The 19,755-nt window shown below is 42.5% G+C and overlaps 1 protein-coding gene across 7 annotated transcripts in view; it reads right to left on the bottom strand.

Moving 5' to 3' along the window:
- The window catches only part of PAPOLA (poly(A) polymerase alpha), a 48,957-nt gene that overhangs the window by 4,068 nt on the left and 25,134 nt on the right, over positions 1-19,755 (bottom strand). For 2 of the 7 annotated variants that reach the window (XM_007518328.3, XM_016186077.2), the window contains 9 exons: positions 14,436-14,489; positions 13,266-13,385; positions 12,545-12,654; positions 7,847-7,968; positions 6,825-6,967; positions 5,827-5,927; positions 5,438-5,658; positions 1,563-1,625; positions 215-289 (listed from right to left, as the gene is read on the bottom strand). In XM_007518328.3, coding sequence (XP_007518390.1) covers positions 215-289; positions 1,563-1,625; positions 5,438-5,658; positions 5,827-5,927; positions 6,825-6,967; positions 7,847-7,968; positions 12,545-12,654; positions 13,266-13,385; positions 14,436-14,489 — 1,009 coding nt within the window. The remainder of the gene's footprint in view (positions 1-214; positions 290-1,562; positions 1,626-5,437; positions 5,659-5,826; positions 5,928-6,824; positions 6,968-7,846; positions 7,969-12,544; positions 12,655-13,265; positions 13,386-14,435; positions 14,490-19,755) is intronic. The other 5 variants (XM_016186078.2, XM_016186079.2, XM_060181020.1 and 2 more) reach the window with 5 other exon arrangements.

Genomic DNA, 19,755 nt, shown 5'->3' with positions numbered 1-19,755 from the left:
AAGTGTCAAGGTGAGCTGGCATCTTCCTGACGGAAACCGCTCCAGGAGCCCGATCCAGTGTTCTATCACATATCACAGCCCGCGCTGCTCGCGGCTGCAGGCGAGTCACGGGTTTCAGATCATTTTAGCCGTCTTCTGTAAATAGGACCGTGTGCTGCATTACATCGCACTACTCTTAACACTGTAAAGCTCTCCTTGCTTGTGCACTTAGTACCTGAGAGGCCAGCAGAGAAGCGGCTGTCTGAACAGTTTCTGATTGAGTTGTACTTGTCTCTGTATCGAGTTGTTCCTGTGGGACAAAGAGGACGGGGAGGGAAAAGACTTAAAAAAGAAGAAAAGAATGTCACTGGACTCGGCGTCTAGTAGAGGGAGAGCTGGAAGATGGGGGGGGGGGTCACTAGGTCATCGCTTCAGCCTGCTTGGGGGCTATTTTTACCATCACACGGACATTTCTACTTGCCCATTCACATCTCATTAGCACAGTCAAAATTACTCGAGAGTTTTCAACCGTCTACCGCAGTGCTTCCCACCATCGACCTCTCCTAATGAGACCAACCTCAAAACAGATGGCAGCCAGCTATATGCTGCAGAGGGAGAGCAACTTCCTCTGGAAAACAGAAACTTCGCTACAGGGGCCCGGTGGTGGTGCACTTGCTTGAGCGCACATGATACAATGAGCAAGGACCTGGGTTCAAGCCCCTGGCCCCCAACTGCAGGGGAGAAGCTTCACGAGTGGTGAAGTGGGGGATGCAGTTCTCTCTCTCCCTGTGTCTCTCCTCTCAGTTTCTGGCTGTCTCTATCCAATAAAGAAAGATAATGAAAATTTTAAAAACTTCGCTACAAAAGGGGAATAGGTTGACTAAAATAACAACAGCCAGAAGACATAATCCCGTGTAGCTATCAGCGATGTTTTGTAGTTTATCTATTGATATCAACACTCTTCTCGACTTACGAGTGAATAAAAACGTGAAGTTAAAGGCAAGTCTGCACACACAGTGCATAAATTTACCAAAAGAATACTTGACCAAACAAAATCACAAAAGTGGGAGTAAATGGAGGAAACGGGGGAGACGTCAACTTCTGATACAATGATACCCAAAGTCTGAAACAGTCTGGCTAAAACCATCTCTCCTACCCCATCTACTTTGTTAGAAAAAAGCCCACCAGCCCAGGTTCTAGCTAGAACCTTCTGGCAAAACCCAGACCCTGCGGCCACGCACAGCAGACGGCCAGCTATTCTGCCTGTCCCCTATCCCCGCAGGCCCGTCCCGCCCCCACCAGCCCTGGCTCTGCGGGCTTGCCTTGGCTGCCGTGCCTAACTGCATCTGCGCTTCTGCCTTTCCCGCTCAACTTCACAGGCCGTCTACTCAGAGTCTGCCTCACTCTCGGGGTGCTGACAACCTCACACACTGAGATTCAGTGCGAGGTTAGAGGTGACATTTGAAAGGTGAGTGCAGTCACAAACTTGTAACACAAAACACAGTAGTACAACATTCTAGAGACATTTTAGCACAGCTTCTGAACTTTTAATTGTGTACATATCCCAAGGCTAATTGATATACCTTTGTTTCTGTTTTATCATGTCCACTCAAAGCAAGACAGTTAGCATCTTCACTTGTTTCATCCTGTTTTTGAAAAAAAAAGCTTTATTCTCTAAGATGAAAAATTTAGATTATCTGCCAATCAATGCAATTATGAAAGTATTTAACTTATAAGATCAAGTATGGACTTAAAATAGCTGGCTCCCTTAAAGTCTTATTAAATTTAATTTGGTTTCAGTAGCCACCAAAATTGGATTTCCACCATCTAAAAGTAAATTCTCTAAACCACTAAGTTCATAAACTATCTATTCTAAAGGGGGGGGGGTGAGAAAGAGTTCCTTTATCAACTGTAGAACTTGGAATACAATCACCCCCCACACACACACACACACACACGCTCTCTCTCTTTCTCACATCAATCAGGACACAATATGAAACATGACTGTGCCCAACTTTGAATCAAAACACCTCTGTGCTTACTATCTTCAGTTCTGAAATGTTTAATTGACTGTAATTCTACTCAACACAACTCATTTTTGGATTTTTAAAAAGGGAGGAGGGGTTAAATCCTGCTATATTAATCATTCCATTAGTGAAGTAGACATCACTATTTTTTTTTTTTAACCAAAGCACGACTCAGCTCTGCCTTGTGGCGGTGTGGGGGATTGAACATAGGACCTTTGGTGCCTCAGGCTTGGAAGTCTTTCTGCAGGACCATCATGCTATCATCCCAGCCCTAGGCAGCACTTTTTAAGAAAAACAATTTTGACATAATTTCTGCTTTACTTTAACTAAACAAAACTGAAATTTCATTTGAAATTTGGCTTCAAAGCAAGAAACAGTAACCCAAATAACATACAGGTCCCAAGAAATGTAATAGTGTTGCCAACCAATCCAACGAGAAGCTTATTTCCTGCAGACAGTGCAAAATCAAAAACGTTTCCTTTAACTCAGGAGGCGGCATGGTACAAGAGCCTTGGACTTAAAGACCCAACACCACAAACGCCAAAGCGCTGCTCTGGCCTCTCTGTTCACCTCTAGCTCGTGAAATAACATGTATCTTAAAAAATAAGAAATAAGGTGGTCTGGGAAGTGGCACAGTGGATAAGTCACTTGACGCTCAAGCATAAGGTCCTGAGTTCGATCTTCAGCAGCTCATGGACCAGAGTGATGTCTGCTTCTTTCTCTCTCTCTCTCTCCCCCCCCATTAATAAATAAGAAATTTTTAAAATATAAAATAAGAAATAAGTGTATGCAAACATGTTCTTTAAGCCACAACGGGTCGGAGTCCAGCACTAACTGGACATGACACTGTGGAGTTCCCGACACTGCCAAGTACGCTGGTGCACGGACACACACACCCAAACACTTACAACAGTGAGCGCTAGTATTTTTTAAATCCGTATTTCTGATATGCACTGAAATATTTATGGTTGAATAATATACCTGGGATTTGCTTCATAACAACGAGGAAGACAGTGGACACAGCAGGCTGCTCGTGACAATTTCTTCTTCAGAATCAGCAGCAAGGGGGTTAGACCTAGGTTCTAGTCTGCTGACCTCGCCTAGCTTGACAAACGGGAAAGGCACTGCACCTCAAGCCCTTCTGGGATAGGAGGTCAGCCTCTGGGATAACAGAGAGGCTGAGTTTCCATCTACATGCTGAGACTGTTAACTAGCTGGCTGGCAGGGCAAGACCACTCGCTGCTCTGCAGGGACACAGCCACTCGGTCCCAGGTCTCAAGCAGACTTTTTTTTTTTGTTTTTTTTAAATCAACAACTATCAGGAATGTTTGAACAGTGGCTAGAGAGTATCCATTAAGGAATGTATTTTTTCCTAAGGTTATTTTGTTTTCTATTTTTTAATCCTTGATTTATGTTTGTGATTAAAATATCCGTGAGCAGAGTTGTGAAACTGTACGAGACTTGATACAATTGTAAGCCAATGGCAAGTCAGCAAAATCTTGTTTTCAAAGACACCATTCAAATGGTAGTCTAGATGCTGTATGTAAATCAGTCATCTAAGTGAAAAAGCAGAAAGAGGGCTGACAAAGAACACACTGGGACAGTGTCTCTGTCACAAGTGAGTGGCCCAGTTCAAATACGATGGCTCCCCCACCCCCCCGCACTAGCGGGAGGGGAGGCTCACTGTAAGTGTCTTGCCCTGCCTCTCTCCTCTCTCTGAAAAAGCTGGGCTGGAGCACAGGTCCAGTGACAACGATAACAAAAACAGAGGAGTGAAAGAGCCTGTGGACCAGTAAGAGTTCACTGAAACTACAGGTGGGAACATGGTGGACACATACATGATCTACTTGTGTATAAATGAAAAAACAAAGTCTACATTCTTACTGCTTTGCTTAGCTGAACAAAAAATGTCAATGTCTTCCTACCAAGGTAAGTACAAATGATGACACACTTTTTGAGCTTTCTGGGAACCACTAAGAATTCAGCCACTAGGTACATGGAAGAATAAACGTCTAGAGCTGTGCTTAGACAGACTTTACTACGGTAAGGAAAATGTGAATTCTGAAAGGATCTGACAACTCCAGGCAAAATTCAAGATTACACCAAGAATAGCACATTTTTGAGTCACTGCACCACAAAACCATGCAGCAAAAGTTTTAGTCAGATTCCCAGGGCCAGCTCCTGGAGTCCGACCCAGTCTAGTGAGGAAAACCTAAAATCTCTATTTTTAAAAAGTCTGAAAAAAGGAATTCTAATGTACAACTGAAGTTGAAAATCACTTTCACATGCAGCGCGTACACACAAGTACACACGTGCGTGCTCTCAAGGAGACAATGTGGAAAATACATTCTCCGTGGTCCGGGAGGTGGCATAGTGGATAAAGCATTGGATTCTCAACCATGAGGTCCTGAGTTTGATCCCCGGCAGCACATGTACCAGAGTGATGCCTGGTTCTTTCTTTCCTCCTATCTTTCTCATAAATAAATAAATAAATTTTAAATAATAAAAAAAAGAAAATACATTCTCTACACTCATGTAGCATCAGAGAATATGAGACAATTTTCTTTTGTTGCTACAGATCAAAGTACTCTATGAGAGACCCATTTAGTCTTCCAATTTTAAAGAAATGTTGGTGTGAAGAGTGATTTCCTAAGAGATTGGCATTTTTGGACTGTCATCTCTGATGCCACAGGGAACGTCTTACTAACAGAACTGTGAAGTGACAGTGACTCAAAGAAGCAAAGTGTACGAGTAACGAGACTTCTACTTTGAGACACACACCAAGATCACATCTAGTTTCAATGGTCATCCTCAAACTACCTGAGACTCTGACACGATAAGCCAAATCACTAAAAAAAATGAAAATAATGTTGAGAAAAATTATCCCAGAGGTGGGATATCAAAACGCCAAAACAAACCTGGTTTTGCCACTCAGGTCATTCACAAGAGTTCCAGGGGTGCAGGGCGGGTTCCTGAGAACCTCTTCTAATCTGTAATGCCACATACAGTGTAGTAACTCCATTTGGATCACAAAAAAAAAAAAAAAAGAAAGAGGCAAGCGCTATTCAAAGACGGTGGGCAGTAACAAATGGAGACGGCGCGCGAGCCAAAGGCAAACCGCCTTGCATACTAGATGTGCTTTCAAAAAAGGTCAAATGAGAAGCACAGGTGTGTGTGGCAGTGGTGGGGTAAGGACAGAACAAGCGGCCTGCAAGCAACAAGCCCCAGGTCCAATCCCCGACACCAGCAGCAGCCAGAGCTGCGCTGCGCTCGGGTGTTACAGAGGCGCAGCTGCTGGACAGGCAAACAGACGCTGCTCTTATCAGAGCTTTCTGCCTGGCCCTCTTCTCTACTCAGCGCCTGCAGGTCCTCTTCCACAGGGCTTGGCAACAGCAAGCTGGCAGCCCCATGCCTGACGCACATATAGATACCTCTTCCGTTTTGGCTTTCTTGGGACTCTCTTCTTTATTAGGGGAGGATGTCCGCTTGACTCCGGCAACAGGATTTGGGGCCTTCGCTGTGGCATTTCCTGGAGGTCTGGATGGTGTGTTCACTGCACGTGCTGCGGGAGCAGCTCTGGAGACCGCAGGCTTTGGTGGCGGGGACGGGGCTGGCTGTGTGGCAGTGTGTGGAATGCTTTCGTTCGCCGTACCTAGAACCAGTACGTGAATGCACGGGTTAATCACATTTCCTCACCGATAACCTGGCGTGAAAAGAACTAAGTGGCACCAAACAGAGGATTTACGCCCCGTTATCAGCAGGGCCATCGCTCCAGGTCGGGACTAGAATGAACCAAGTGCCCTCCAGCCAGTCTCCTTACCCCCTGAGCTTTCACTGGAATTTACTTGTGGCACAGAAACTTCAGTAGCCTGTGTGTTGGTCACAGATGCTGCTGTCACAGCTGGAGCAGGACTGCTTCTGCTATTTAAAGAAAGTGGAAAAAGAAGACAAAAGTATAACATAGTGAGCAGCAGAATTTAATACACAGACAAGTAAATGGTTGTGGTTTTTAAAAATTTTTTATATTTATTTATTTTCCCTTTTGTTGCCCTTATTTTTTACTATTGTTGTAGTTATTACTGCTGTTGTTATTGATGTCGTTATTCGATAGGACAGAGAGAAATGGAGAGAGGAGGGGAAGACAGAGAGGGGGAGAGAAAGACAGACACCTGCAGACCTGCTTCACCGCCTGTGAAGCGACCCCCTCCTGCAGGTGGGGAGCCGGGGGCTCGAACCGGGATGCTTGAGCTGGTCCTTGCACTTTGTGTCACGTGCACTTAACCCACTGCGCTACTGTCCGACTCCCGTAAAAGGTTTTTATTAGGTTTATTACTTGTACATACACATTAGTAACTGACTTTACTTGATAGTGAGAAACTGAATTTTATTTAATATTACTTAAAACACAAATTATCACGTGTCTAGTTACTGCCTTATAAGTCGGAGCAATTCATGACAAAAGCTGCTCCTGACTGGCTTGGTTTAGCAGAGGTAAAAATTCACTAATCAAGGCAGAACAAAATCCTACCAGGAGCGGCCAAAAAGAAAATTGCCTAAGAAGTAGAAATGTGTCTGCACACAGATCTAAACCACAGAAGGCCAGTGGCCAGATAAAGGAGGCTGCCGAAGCCCAGTTCTCTCTATGCCCTCAGTCCTAGGCCCTTCTGTCTCAAACATCACACACTGACCGATACGGAAGGAAGAGGTGTATCAAATCAGTGTGCATGCTGATTAATTTTGGTGCCTCCAAAACTGAGACTAAGTTGTTATTTTTAAAAAAGGGAGTGGATGGAAAATGCCATTCTAAGGCAGCCTTACCCCTGAGAGCTGCCAGAACTATTCAGCGGACTGGTCTTCATAGCACTGGTCGGTGAAGGCACAGACATGCTGTTGTCACTGTCCATGGACAAGTCGAGGCTGCTGTCATTCAGAGGTGGCAATCGGATGCCTTCTGTTGAATGCTGCAATTAAGAACATTTCTATCAGATAAATGCTTTCACCTGCCCAGATCTCTGAAACTACAATGACACGTTACTTTTACTGAACCCCAGACATTCACGACTCAGGTAGTAAAAAATCACAAGAGTCAAACTCACTATGAAAGTCAAAAGACTTGGGATAAACATTCCTCTTGTAAGAGGGTTTTGATTTAATTGCAGTTCTTTCATGGGAAAGTGAGGAGGAACAAGACATTTTTGTAAGCCCCCCCCCCCCCCCCCAGGTTCATCTCTGGGACTCAGTGCCTGCACTATGAATCCACTGCTCCTGGCGGCCACTTTTTCCGTTTTATTGGACAGGACAGAGGGAAATTGAGAGGGGAGGAAATAAGGAGAAAGAAAGAGACACCTGCAGACTTACTTCACCACTTGTGAAGCTTCCCCCCTGCAGATGGAAAGCTGAGGACTCGAACCCGGATCCTTGCGTGGGTCCTTGCGCTTAATACTGTGTGGATTTAACTGGGTACACCACTGCCCAGCCCCAAAAGCAAGACACTTCTGCATAGTGAAATCTAAAACATGCTGAAAATTAAAAAGCATTCTGACATGAACACACACACCTAAAACCAGAGGATTGTGTGGGTATATCTGTGTGTACATACGTACACACCAACACATTACTAGAAAAAAGTAAAAATAAACATAGCACTAAATAAGGGTATCTCTAGCTAACGGAGTGAGAAGCATGTTTTGTTTGGCTGCAGATTTTAATTTTGCAAGTACTCAAATAATCCAGGAGAATCAAATGGCAGCTAATGGAACCATGCATGCCATCTATTCCCGCCATCTCCTTGCAGCGGAAGACGCTAAACCGAATTGGAATGGCCAGAGCCTCTCCAGTACCTTTTTCTTCTTCTGGAGCACGTGGCTAGGCAGGAGTTGATGGAGTTGCTTTCGTTTGACATGCATAGCAGCGATCTTCATATCCACCTCAAACATCTTGCTGTTTATCGCTTGCCTATAAACTATACAATGAGGAGATCGTTAGAAGAAACAAAACATTTCAACAAAGGCGGCAAAACGCATCCAGGAGACACTCTTCAGAGGAAGATCCACTTTGCACCGTACTGTGTGTCTGTGATGTCACCACTATGAGAAAGAGCGTCTGCCCACAAGGTGAAGGTAAAGAAAGCACAAGGTGCATCCGTTTCCCAATGTTCTCATTCTGAAGAGTCAGGATTTTAAAGATGAACTCTTCAAAAAGAGAATTAGGGAGAAAGGATCTCTTAAACTCCATAGCTCCTCATGCCACCAATGTAGCCAATATTCTCTCCCATGTAGGGAACAAACAGCAAAACAAGTAAGGAACACACTGAAGATATTCCTTAAGGGTCTGAAAGATAAAATTTTAAGAAAAGAAATGACATACTTCCACTATAGAAGTAACCAGAGAGGCCGAATTAACAGAAGAAAAAAAAATAAATGCAAACAAATTTATTCCGAAGTAGAAAAAAGTCACCTGTTAAATAATACTGAGCACCAGAATGTCCCACACTGTTCTAGATAGCGACTAAGATACAGCAGGAAATTAAGAAAAACAAAACCAAAAACTGTCACAACCTACTTTCTAGTGTAGAGACTGGGATGAAAAGAAAAATACAGAAATACAGAAAAATACTTTATACTAGATGGTATGAAATGTGCTATGGAGAAAAACTGAGTAAGGAAGAGGGCATGGGGGGGGGCAGTGATGCGCCTGGTTGACTGAACATGTTACAGTGCACAAGGACCCAGGTTCAAGCCCCTAGTCCCCACCTGCAGGGGGAAAGCTTTGTAAGTAGGGAAGCAGGGCTGCAGGTGTCTCTCTGTCTCTCTCCCTGTCTACCTCCCTATCCCCCTCGATTTCTGGCTTGTCTCTATTCAATAAATTAAGGTAAAAACAAATAAATAAATAAATAAATAAATAAATAAATAAGAAGGCATGAGGCTCAAGCTGGACACGGAAATTACATATGAGCAAAGGTGAGTGAGCAGGACATGAACTCCGAGTGCCTGGCAGACCAGCACTTGAGGAAAAGCCACATCAAGGACCAAATGTCCTCAGTGAAGAGGATTCCCAGGTTCCTGAAAAAATGGCCCAAAGGCCATCAGGGACAGCAAGTGTGGGTCTCTTAATCCCATCTGCAGTGTGGAAACTGCACCATCTCGCATGCACTTCCCCACAGCTCACCTGGCCCCACGACCTGGTAAGCCCACTGTAGCCATAGGGTCTGCCCTTACTTACTGTGAACCTCAAACAGTTCACAGGGCAGTGTCACTGCTTTAGACTACCAAGTGCTGCTCAGGTCCCACTGGAAGTATCTGCTGACTTTCTAGCTGTGAGACATGGACGATGGATTCTGAACTGAGAGCAGTTAATACAGTGAAGATTAGGTCAGGTAAGACCTGCAAACCACAGGAAAAGCCGGAGTCAGTGAATATGGGTTTCTGCCTTTTTACCACTCTGTTTCCTACTGGACAATGGCGGGAAGGCAAGTATACGGTGAGCCAGCATAATAGTGCTAAGTGGCTTGGACTAGGGTGACATCAATACAAAGCCACCTTGATATGCGCTGAAAGCAAAAGCAAAATAATTTCGGATGGATTCATATCAAGTAGAAAAAAATCAGGAGTCAAGTTAGACCACAGGACTGCTGGCTGAACAACCCAGAATGTAAATTGAAGTGCTGGGTCTGGAGAGAGCTCACCCAGTAGGGCGACTATCTTGCATTTGTACGGCCCAGAGCCAAGCCCTGAGACATCACATGGAGTACTAGGACACCAGGGAAAGCTTCTGTGCTCTCTCTCCCTTTGTATCTCTATCTCAAAGTCACCCAGAGGGGTGAAACTGTGTGTGTGTGTGTGTGCGTGTGCGTGTGTGTGTGCGTGCGCGCGCACTAAGTTTCCCATTGAAATGTTTCAAGATAGAGGATCACTCTATATTTCCTCAAAGCTCTAAAATGTCCTTGGAAATCCTGATGGTTTATCTGCACCACCTCTGATCAACAGTTCAGTTTGAACACCACTTACAAGGCAATCTAACTGAAATGTCCCTCTATGATTGATTATTAAGTTTAAAAATAATTGTTGAATGGGAAAGCTATCAGGGGAGGGGATGGGATATGGAGATTGGGTGGCGGGAATTGTGTGGAGATGTACCCCCCCATCCTATGATTTTGTCAATGTCTCCTTTCTTAAGTAAATAAATAAATAGATCTATCACATATAAATAAAAAAAATTAAAATGTTGATGTCAGAATTGTCACTTTGAGAAACGCCTGCACTATCCAACAGGAGACATGCGCCCTTCAAATCGCATCCTGAAACTCTATGGAGTACCCCTGTTGTCGGCGTCACTACTGGGACTGTCACTCACTAAGGGCACTAGCTGCCCGTCAATGAGAAGGGGTCCTCCTGGTTAACAATCTGACCACCTCCTACTTACAAAAGATTTAAAAAAAAAAAAAAAGCTGATTTTATTGTATTTGACTTACTCAATTTTACAGAAAAACAAATTCTTCATTTGGGGTTTCCAGAAAAGCAACTGTTATGCATATTTGAAAAGGATCTTTAATTGTAACTTTTTCAATTGTAACAACCTTTAATTGTAACTTTTAATTGTAACTTTTTCAACACCATCCACAAGGCTGGTAGTCTTTGAATGACAACACACCTGTGTTGGCAGGAATGCAGCTGTTACACTGCAAGTGATTCCGTTGGTAGGTGGAACCACTGGACACCAGTCCGTAGGCTGACAGCTGACCCTGAGTACTTACACAGTGAGACAAAAAACTAAACTCTCACCACCTTCATACTCAGTACATGGGACGGACTTCTTAACAAAGTGTACTTCTTCTCCAAGGAGGCTGAATAACTGAATTAATTAGTTAATTAAAACCATCCTTAAGGAAAAACTATTAGAAACATGTGGAAATGACATAAAACATCTGCATGGGGAAGGGCCAGCTGGCACACTCGGCTGAACACACACCTTACTAAGCACAAGCACCCACTCGGCTGAACGCACACCTTACTAAGCACAAGTAGCTGGGCTTGAGCCCTGACTCCCCACCGGCAGAGGGGAAGTTTCTCAAGTGGTGAAGCAGTACTATAGGTCTCCCTCCCTCTCTATCTTCCTAGCTCATAGTCCCCCATCTCAATTTCTCTCTGTCCTACCAAATAAAATAGAAAGAATAGTAATAAAAATGAAAGAAGGCTGCGGGGAGCAGTGGATTTGTAGTGGGGGCACTGAGCCCCCCAGCAAAATCCCTGGTGACAACAAAATTCATTAAACTGAGAAAGAAAACGCATGGCCCTTCAAGAAGATACATTCACCACTACTTTGAAAAGTTGTCCACCTCCTGCACTCCATAATGCCCCTGGGTCCATGCTCCCAGAGGGTTAAAGAACATTAAAGCTACCAAGGGAGGAGATGGGATACGGAGTTCCGGTGGCGGGAATTATGTGGAGTTGTACCCTTCTTATCCTATGGTCTTGTCAGTGTTTCTATTTTATAAATAAAAACTTAAAAAACAGAAAAGAAAAAAAAGTAATTTTAACAAAAAAACCACTACATTCTTTAAATTAAAGTAATAAAAGCTCAACTGACTTAAAAAAGAAAGAAAAAGCTGTGCATATGGTCTCCAACTTCTGCCAATAGCATCTACCATTTGCTTTTTAAAAAAATTTTATTATCTTTATTTTATTTATTGGATAGAGACAGCCAGAAATCGAGAGGAAGGGAGCGACAGAAAGGGAGAGACAAGAGACGCACCTGCAGCACTGCTTCACCACTCGCAAAGCAAAAGGTGGGGACCAGGGGCTCGAACCCAGGTCCTTGTGCACTGTAACGTGTGCTCAACCAGGTGTGCCACCACCGGCCGGCTTAAAAAGATGAGATTTTAATATTTTATTTTAATTTACTGGACAGAGACAGTCAAGAGACATCGATATGGACGAGAGAAATAGAGACAGAGATGCCTGCAGCAGCGCTTCACTGCTAGTGAGCCCCCACCGCAGGTGGGGGGCAGGGGGCTGAAGCCAGACCCTTGTCAGGCCCTAGTGCAATGTAACATGCATGTTCTGCTGGCTGCAACACCACTTGCCCCATTCGGTCAGTCAGCTGACTACATTTCATCTTGGGCTATAGGTCAATACAGAACGGGGCTCTGGCAAGGCAGAAGGTAGCAAGATCGACTAGGTCCCAATGGACCTCTCGAGTGTGAGGTCCGAAGTTTGATCCCCAGCATTGCGTATGCCAGAGGTGCTTCCTCTCCAATCAAATGACTGATTTTTAAACAGAATGAGACAAGAACTCTCAGGCCTTTAGGTGGACAAATGAAATCATAGTTCTCCCCTTCAAGGCCTACTATAATTAAAATCATTTATAATGGATTAGGCATTACTAAATATATTGATAATTAATCAACAATATTAAGACAGTTCTGACAGTCACTGTTCATGATTCCAAGTAATTAGAAATCATTGCAGTTATTATTGATATACAGCAAGAAAATAATGAAATATGCAAATACATTCTTGGATTACCTAAGACGGACATACCTGTGTCTGTGAATGACTGAATATCATAGGTGAGATCAACACTGAGATTTTCAGAGTTCTCTGTTTTTTTAAACACTAACCCAATCACCCACATGGTACGGAATTCTTCCCTGTAAAGTAAGAAAGTTATTAAAAATCACCTGCATAAACCAGAGTAACAGCTATTCCATTACAGACTACTAAATCTATTCATTTACATGTTCAAGATCTCTTCAATGATTTTTGGATCCTTTTCAAAAGTTTTATGCTAATAGTAGTCAAGTCCCAAATGTACCAAGTATAGACGACATGGCAGAGTCTCAAAGTCAGACAGCAATAATCAAACCAGAAACGGACCTTTAGAAGACTGTTTGGACCGTTGGGAGACAAAGGGAGTTTGCTCTTACTAATTTCTCAGGATTCTAGAAACCATCACAAATCAGATTTTTGCAAAGCCAAAAGTTTTCCATTTTAAAAACCAAGATAAAAAGGAACGACTAGTGACTGATAGATGGGCTACTGTCAACTGTTCTGATAAGCACTGTAAAGGGCCTGGGCAAAGACTGGAGGGAGCAAGTCACCAGCAGAGAAAGCTATGGCAGTGGTGACTGTGCAAAGGCTAAACTACAAAACTCCAGTGGGCCTCCAAGTGCATGTTATTAAAGAACACTGACATGACTAAAGAGTGTCTAGGACTGTCCAAGTGGAAACAGAAGGCGAGTTGAGACTAGAAGTTGCTTACTTGTCAGGGTTTTCTCTGGGTGCAGGAAATGACTGGGGATTCACATGAGCCAGTGTAATAAACTCATTTTTCTCCAAACTTCCGACCAGGATTCGGATTTTTGATTCCACCAAGCCCACCCTGAACAAATGTCACTTAGTATTAATGAAAATTCAGGTTAATTTAAGAAAATAGACTGCACAAAATCAAAGTTTTCTGAAAAGCTACCTAATATAAAGAGCACACGTAAATACACATGAGGGTAGCTCAACTATCTAAACCTGGATGACGGGTAAACCCAAAGCCTAGCGGCCGGGAAGCTGTCTCGGCAGGAAAAGCGCAGAAACTGCACCTTCTGTGGAGAAGACCGAGCACCGCATCTGCCTGTGAGGTGCTTTTGCCCTCTCCATCTTGTGAAATTCTTTTTAAAAAAACCCATTAAGAGGGAGCCGGGCGGGAGCACTGCGGGTTAAGTGCACAGGGCGCAAAGTGCAAGGACCGGCGTAAGGATCCCGGTTCGAGACCCCGGCTCCCCACCTGCAGGAGAGTCACTTCACAAGTGGTGAAGCAGGTCTGCAGGTATCTGTCTTTCTCTCCCCCTCCTCTTTCCATTTCTCTCTGTCCTATCCAATAACGATGACATCAATAACAACAACAGTAATAACTACAACGATAAAAAACAACAAAGGCAACAAAAGGGAATAAATATTTTTAAAAATCCATTAAGCAACCAGAGAGGTGGCAACAGTGAATAAGGTAGACTCGCAAGGATGAATCCAGAGTTTGGTCCCCACCATCGCATGTGCTAGAGTAATGGCTCTGGTTCTATCATATTTATTTAAAAATTAAAGTAGCAAAAACAAAAGGTTTACACTATGGGGAAAAAAAACAACAAAAAAAGATTATCAAGTCACAATCCAAACTAGAAAAGTTACACGGGGCTTCCACGCAAGTCCATACAGGGGGGAAAAAATCCATTTATAGACCAAAGCACTAGCAATATGCTTAAAGAGTAAGCGGTCTCTGTAAAGGTAAACAAAAAGATGGACAGATGCCCAGATTCCTGTAATCCACCACAAGCAGTAAAGCCCCATTCACAAACTAAACAAGCCTCCTCCCATCTCCTACTGCACTGGTGGCTGGCTGATTGTTTGAGGTTTAATTTTGTGTCAAGGCCGACCTTGTACTCACCATTCTAGGCGTTGTGTTTCTGTTGGTGCACTTGCTAGAAGTACAATATAATGCCTTGGAAGATAAAGACAACATGCTATTTATTTTAAATGTTAGGCGCTGGATATTAGTACCATTATGTAATAGCTTCTTACAGTTACACATTAGCATCAGCTGAGCAAGTAGGACTTGCCATCTAAAACTGCACAATCACAAAAGCTAACTTCTTTCTACAAGCTTCTAACTACAGGTGAGTTTAATGCTTCTGAAAAAGATGGTTACTTTACGAACAACTCAGAAAGCAGTTCAATTAAGAAACGCTGAATAAGCACCCACTGATACCAGTTACTGAATGAATGCTTTTCCTAGAAGATACAAATTGTTTAGCAGAAATCAAGCTCTAGGGCTTTGGCCACAAATATAGGATAAGCACGTTGCTTCAAGAAATTCATAAACGGTATCACACACACCAGACTTTTCAATTAAAAGGAAAAATCAAATACCAAAAGTAACAGTATAAATTTCTGTAAAAAGGCCAGAAACCTGATTTCTCTGTGGCATCTAACTCCAAATAAAGAATAGGCAACTTTTCAGCTCAGAAAATACCGTAAACAAGTAACTACTTGTCTTTCAAATGAACCGACTTACAACTAAAGTAAAATACACTCATTGCCATAAAAGTCTTTTTCTCCACCCCGTAAGTTCAGGACAATATACTCCTCCACAAAACCCAGTTTTGGTGTAGAGGCAAAACTTCTCACACGGGGCTAGGTGGCAATGCACCTGGTTGAGCACACACATTACATACAGTGTGCATGGACCAGGGTTCAAGGCCCTGTTCCCTTTCTTCAGGGGCTGTGAAGCAGTGCTGCAAGTCTCTCTCTCTCTCTCTCCCCCCCCCCCAAACCTCAGAATTCCTGTATCTATCAAAAGTAAAAACATTTCAACAAAAAAGCTTCTTACCTGAGATTTTAATCTCAGAAAGCAAACTGAAAACAATAGCTAATGTAGGTACTAGCTTGGAAAACCCAAGTGTAAGCAAAAATTCAACTCCTCTAAAATTACTTTTATAAAAGAAGCTGGGCCTTTATATCACCCTTCACGTTCTACAAATAATGCTTCTGTCCAGGAGCAAAAGGTTAACTGAGGATCCAAAAAAAAAAACCCAACCACATCATTCAAATCAGTCAAAAACAGAAACAAGAGAAACTTGCTATTTTAAGTATTTCTTAAATTATTGCTCCCTTAAAGAATTCCATTTGGTGGTCTGGGAGGTGGTACAGCGGATAAAGCATTGGACTCTCAAGGCCCAGCGCCCATGTACCAGAGTGATGTCTGGTTCGTTCCCTCTCTCTTCCTACCTTTGTCATTAATAAATAAAATCTTAAAAAAAAAAAAAAAGCTCATTTGAATATTACTTGTGCCAACAAAGTATTTGAAACAGTGCTGATTCTTCCACCATGAAACCCAGACAAGAACTGAGGGAGCAGTCTGTAAGTGAAGACCTGTCTTTCTACAGCATCCCTGAAGCCCACGTACTCCCAGAGCTAAGCAGCAGAGGCAGTATGTACAGATAAAGACCTGGAACCATGCAGCTGGAGGCGTGACCGCGCGGGCCAATCACTCTGCCTGCCACTGGAGCGGCCAAACATACCGAGTATAAATGGCCTGGCGAGATAAACCACTAGCAGGGTCTCCTCTGCTCAAATCAAAGACAATCCTGACTGGGTCATCTCATTCCTAAGCCGCTCAGAGACTAATACCGAGCAACAGATCTTCTCAAATCAGATGCAGCTAGACGTCTGACAGACATGTCACAGGTGACAGCAAAGCACAGATAGCAGACATGCACACAGACAGCGGTGTCTCAGGGACTACTCTTACACTAGTGGATAGACGACTGATCACCACTAGGCTTCCCGAAATTTCTGACATACAAAGTTCTCAGCTTACAAAGGCAAATCATAAAAGCTTGAACATAATGTGGCGGCAATGATGAGGTCTTTCTAAGTTTCAAGTTCAACTTCGGTTCCCAGAAAATCCAGGGGGTGGGAAAAGCATCTTTGCCCGTGGTTTTATGTGCAAAGGCACTGGTTTACATGCAGTGCAAATACTTAAGGTCCGGTCAAAGGGCCTTTACTCACGCATTGCAAGGACATTATTCATTACGTATCTTGTACTCTTTCACATTGCAGTAAATGTCTCAGTGAGAAAAAATAGAAAATATACAGTTTAACAGAAACAGCCTGCAAAAACTGGTTTACAAAACAAATCCTCATCAAACAGAAGCAAAAGCCCAACTCACATTCTAAAGTTTTAAAAATCAGAAATCACATTCAACCTCTAAGAGCCCTAACAGAGCAGAGAACAAGTAGTACTTGTCAGTTCAGGCACTGGGTCTGGGTAGCAGAGATCCTGTGTGAGCACACACAGACCTGGGTTCAAGCCCCAAGCAGTGGGGAAGCTTCCTGTGTGGTGAAGAGATGCTGCAGGGGTGTATCTCTTTCTCACACTCCTTCCCTCCCTCCCCCTCAATTTCTCGATTCTAAATAAATTAAATAACTTTTAGGTATCATATATTTTGTTGCTATTTTTTTTAATGGGCCCCTATTTTATACTCTACAGCTAGCATGCTTAACACACTCTAATCATTCAGCTTTTCCGCCAAATTCAATTATCAATTATTATAATTCAATGATAGAAAAAAATGTATGAAGATGTATCCAAATTAAAACTCAAACTACTAAGAACACTTAATTCAGCTGCTATCAATAGTGGCCCCTCCCACAAAAAGCAGTGTGCCAAGTAGGATTTCTAGGCCATTCTCACCACATCAACACTTTTACCTGAGTGGACAACTTGGCTATCAATGCACTGAAAAATCTGTCTCTTGGACAAAAATCCTGGCAATTCCATACTTAAATAACTCAGAAGGGGGAGTTATCACTGTGAAGCCACTTATGGGCTTGGGTCAACAATTCACTGGTAGAGCAAGCACCTGTCCTGCCTTGGGGGTGGGAGGTGGGTGAGAAGTAGGGACAGCGCTGGGTTCAAGTACCAGCACCACGAGGTGAAGCGGTGTGGTAGCTCACTCCTGTTTCAGGGACAAAGTCAGCCCAAGGTGCTTGAAGTCACACATTCAAGAGGCCTGACCACCACTTAAGACAAACAAAACCGGATAGATGACTCATACACACTCCTTGAAATTAATCTTACACTTAAGACAATATTCTTAGTTCCTAATTATCTTTCCTCTTATCTTTCTTTTCAGTGACACAGAACACCTGAAATAATCTTTGATACATCCAATGGAAAGTACTTATTTTACTGCTAAGTTACTTAAGTTTTGGCTTTAATATCTTAAAAAGACATGTAAATATTTGCTTAGAACTACTTAGAATTTCACAAAGCGATGTTACCCCTTTTTCTGAAGGAACACTGATATCTTCTCAAAGATGATTTGTCTGCATTTTAAAACAAATGAATTTTCTCCATGCTTCCCTCCCTTCCAAGAATGGCAGGCAGGTATATTACACACGGTTTAAAATCCTACACATAACAAATGGCAATACTTACAGGATATACTTCAAACAAGGCTTAAGCTATCATTCAAGGGGAAACTAAGAATTTCAGTTCAGTTTTAGATATATGTCACACGTATTTATTAAAAACTCTTTACTTTTGTGACTGTGTATAGTCTGATAGTAACCACTAGATACCTTAAACGAGAAAAAAAAAGTTAAAAGTGTAAATAGAAGCTGATAATTAGTCTATTGTCATGTTCTCAAATCTTAAGTTTCTCTAAAGCTCATTACAGAATTTAAACTTTCCTGATAGAATCTCCTGTGTTTGCTGCTATGCTGTCATTCAACAGATTTATACAAAGTTAGCTTTAATCTAAACTCACAGGCTTCAAAGCTCAGTAGAAAGGACAGTTTAAATGGGGGGGAAGGCACTCTGGTAAAGCTTTAAAAAACCTTCAGAGCCCTAGCCATGCACATTTATTGAAATAGAGTAATACTATTAAGATCTGTTCAATTTCATCTATAGTTGTTCTCAAAAATCAAGGCAGGGACTTTTGGTAAGGACTTTCAAAAAGTTAATCCTGCCCTCCTCTGACAAGCAAGTATGGCAGAAAAAAAGAATTTAGCCACAATTTTGGTTCTCATGGATTAAGAGATACTGGTGACTTTCTACAGGATTGATTTATTATTCCTCCTTGCAATTATGTAGTATAATTTTTAAAGCATTAGAATGTTTATTAGTCTAAATGTTCAAACTATTTCCCTCAGCATCAGTTAAAATAAACAGAGAGAAATAACTGCCAAGTGGGACAGCAGGCTTTCAGGGGTCATGAGGGAGAGTTTTCAATGGTGCGCTACTCATACTTCCGCTGACATCACAATGTTCTCAGAACACATTTAAGCTGACTTTTTTTTCCGTGCAAAAGATACAGAAACAAAACACAGAGACATCATGATGGTCATCATTCTTGTTTTTAATTGGGGAAATAGCATAAAGCAATCTTGCTTAGATTATTACAGAACACTTAATTAATCCAACACTTAATCCAACACAACCATCAAATGGTCAGGAAAGTTTCAAGTAGTAAAGAAAAAAAAATTAAGTGGGACTTTGGCAAGGTTTCAATTGAGGGCAAATAAAAGTGCAAGTCCATTTTTGAAGTAAGATTTATTATAACTTACAATTGTCATTAAAACCAACACAGTCAGGCTTTTAACCTCTACTAAGTTGTCAAACCATTAAGACCTTTGGCAAAAATTTAAAAAAAAAAAAATCACACCCTCTTAGACTCCAAGAAAATTATTTGTAGAAATATTTGCAGGGTTTTTTGTTTATTTTTAACACTAGGGGAAATAAATAGTAGGCCAACCATGTATTACATAATTACTGAAAACAACTGACAACATACTGGCACTAGATTAGCTTTATCTATATTATAGAGGATCTTAATGATATGTAAGTTTCCAGAACTCGGAGAAAATAGTTTCTTAATAGAAAATTATCGTGGTCCAGGAGGTGGTTAAAGTTGATAAAGTGTTGGACTCTCAAGCATGAGGTCCTGAGTGTGATCCCCGGCAGCACATGGACCGGAGTGACAGCTGGCCCTTCCCCTCTCTCCCCTCCAATGCTGATCATTTGTAAATACACTATCTTCTAAAAAGAAAATCACCTACTCGTTTTTAACACTCCCTCTCTCGTCAAGATACAGAGATTTCAGTTTTGGTGGCGACTGTGCCCACCGGACTGCGGCTGCCACTAGGGTGCGGCAGCAGCTTGGCTCCACGAGGCCGGAAATAGGTAAAGGCAGCATCTAGTC

Source organism: Erinaceus europaeus, chromosome 22, assembly GCF_950295315.1.
Source record: "Erinaceus europaeus chromosome 22, mEriEur2.1, whole genome shotgun sequence".
Classification (NCBI taxonomy): domain Eukaryota; kingdom Metazoa; phylum Chordata; class Mammalia; order Eulipotyphla; family Erinaceidae; genus Erinaceus; species Erinaceus europaeus.
The sequence above is the reverse complement of the archived record's forward strand: the minus strand, read 5'-3'. Positions and strand labels throughout refer to the sequence as shown.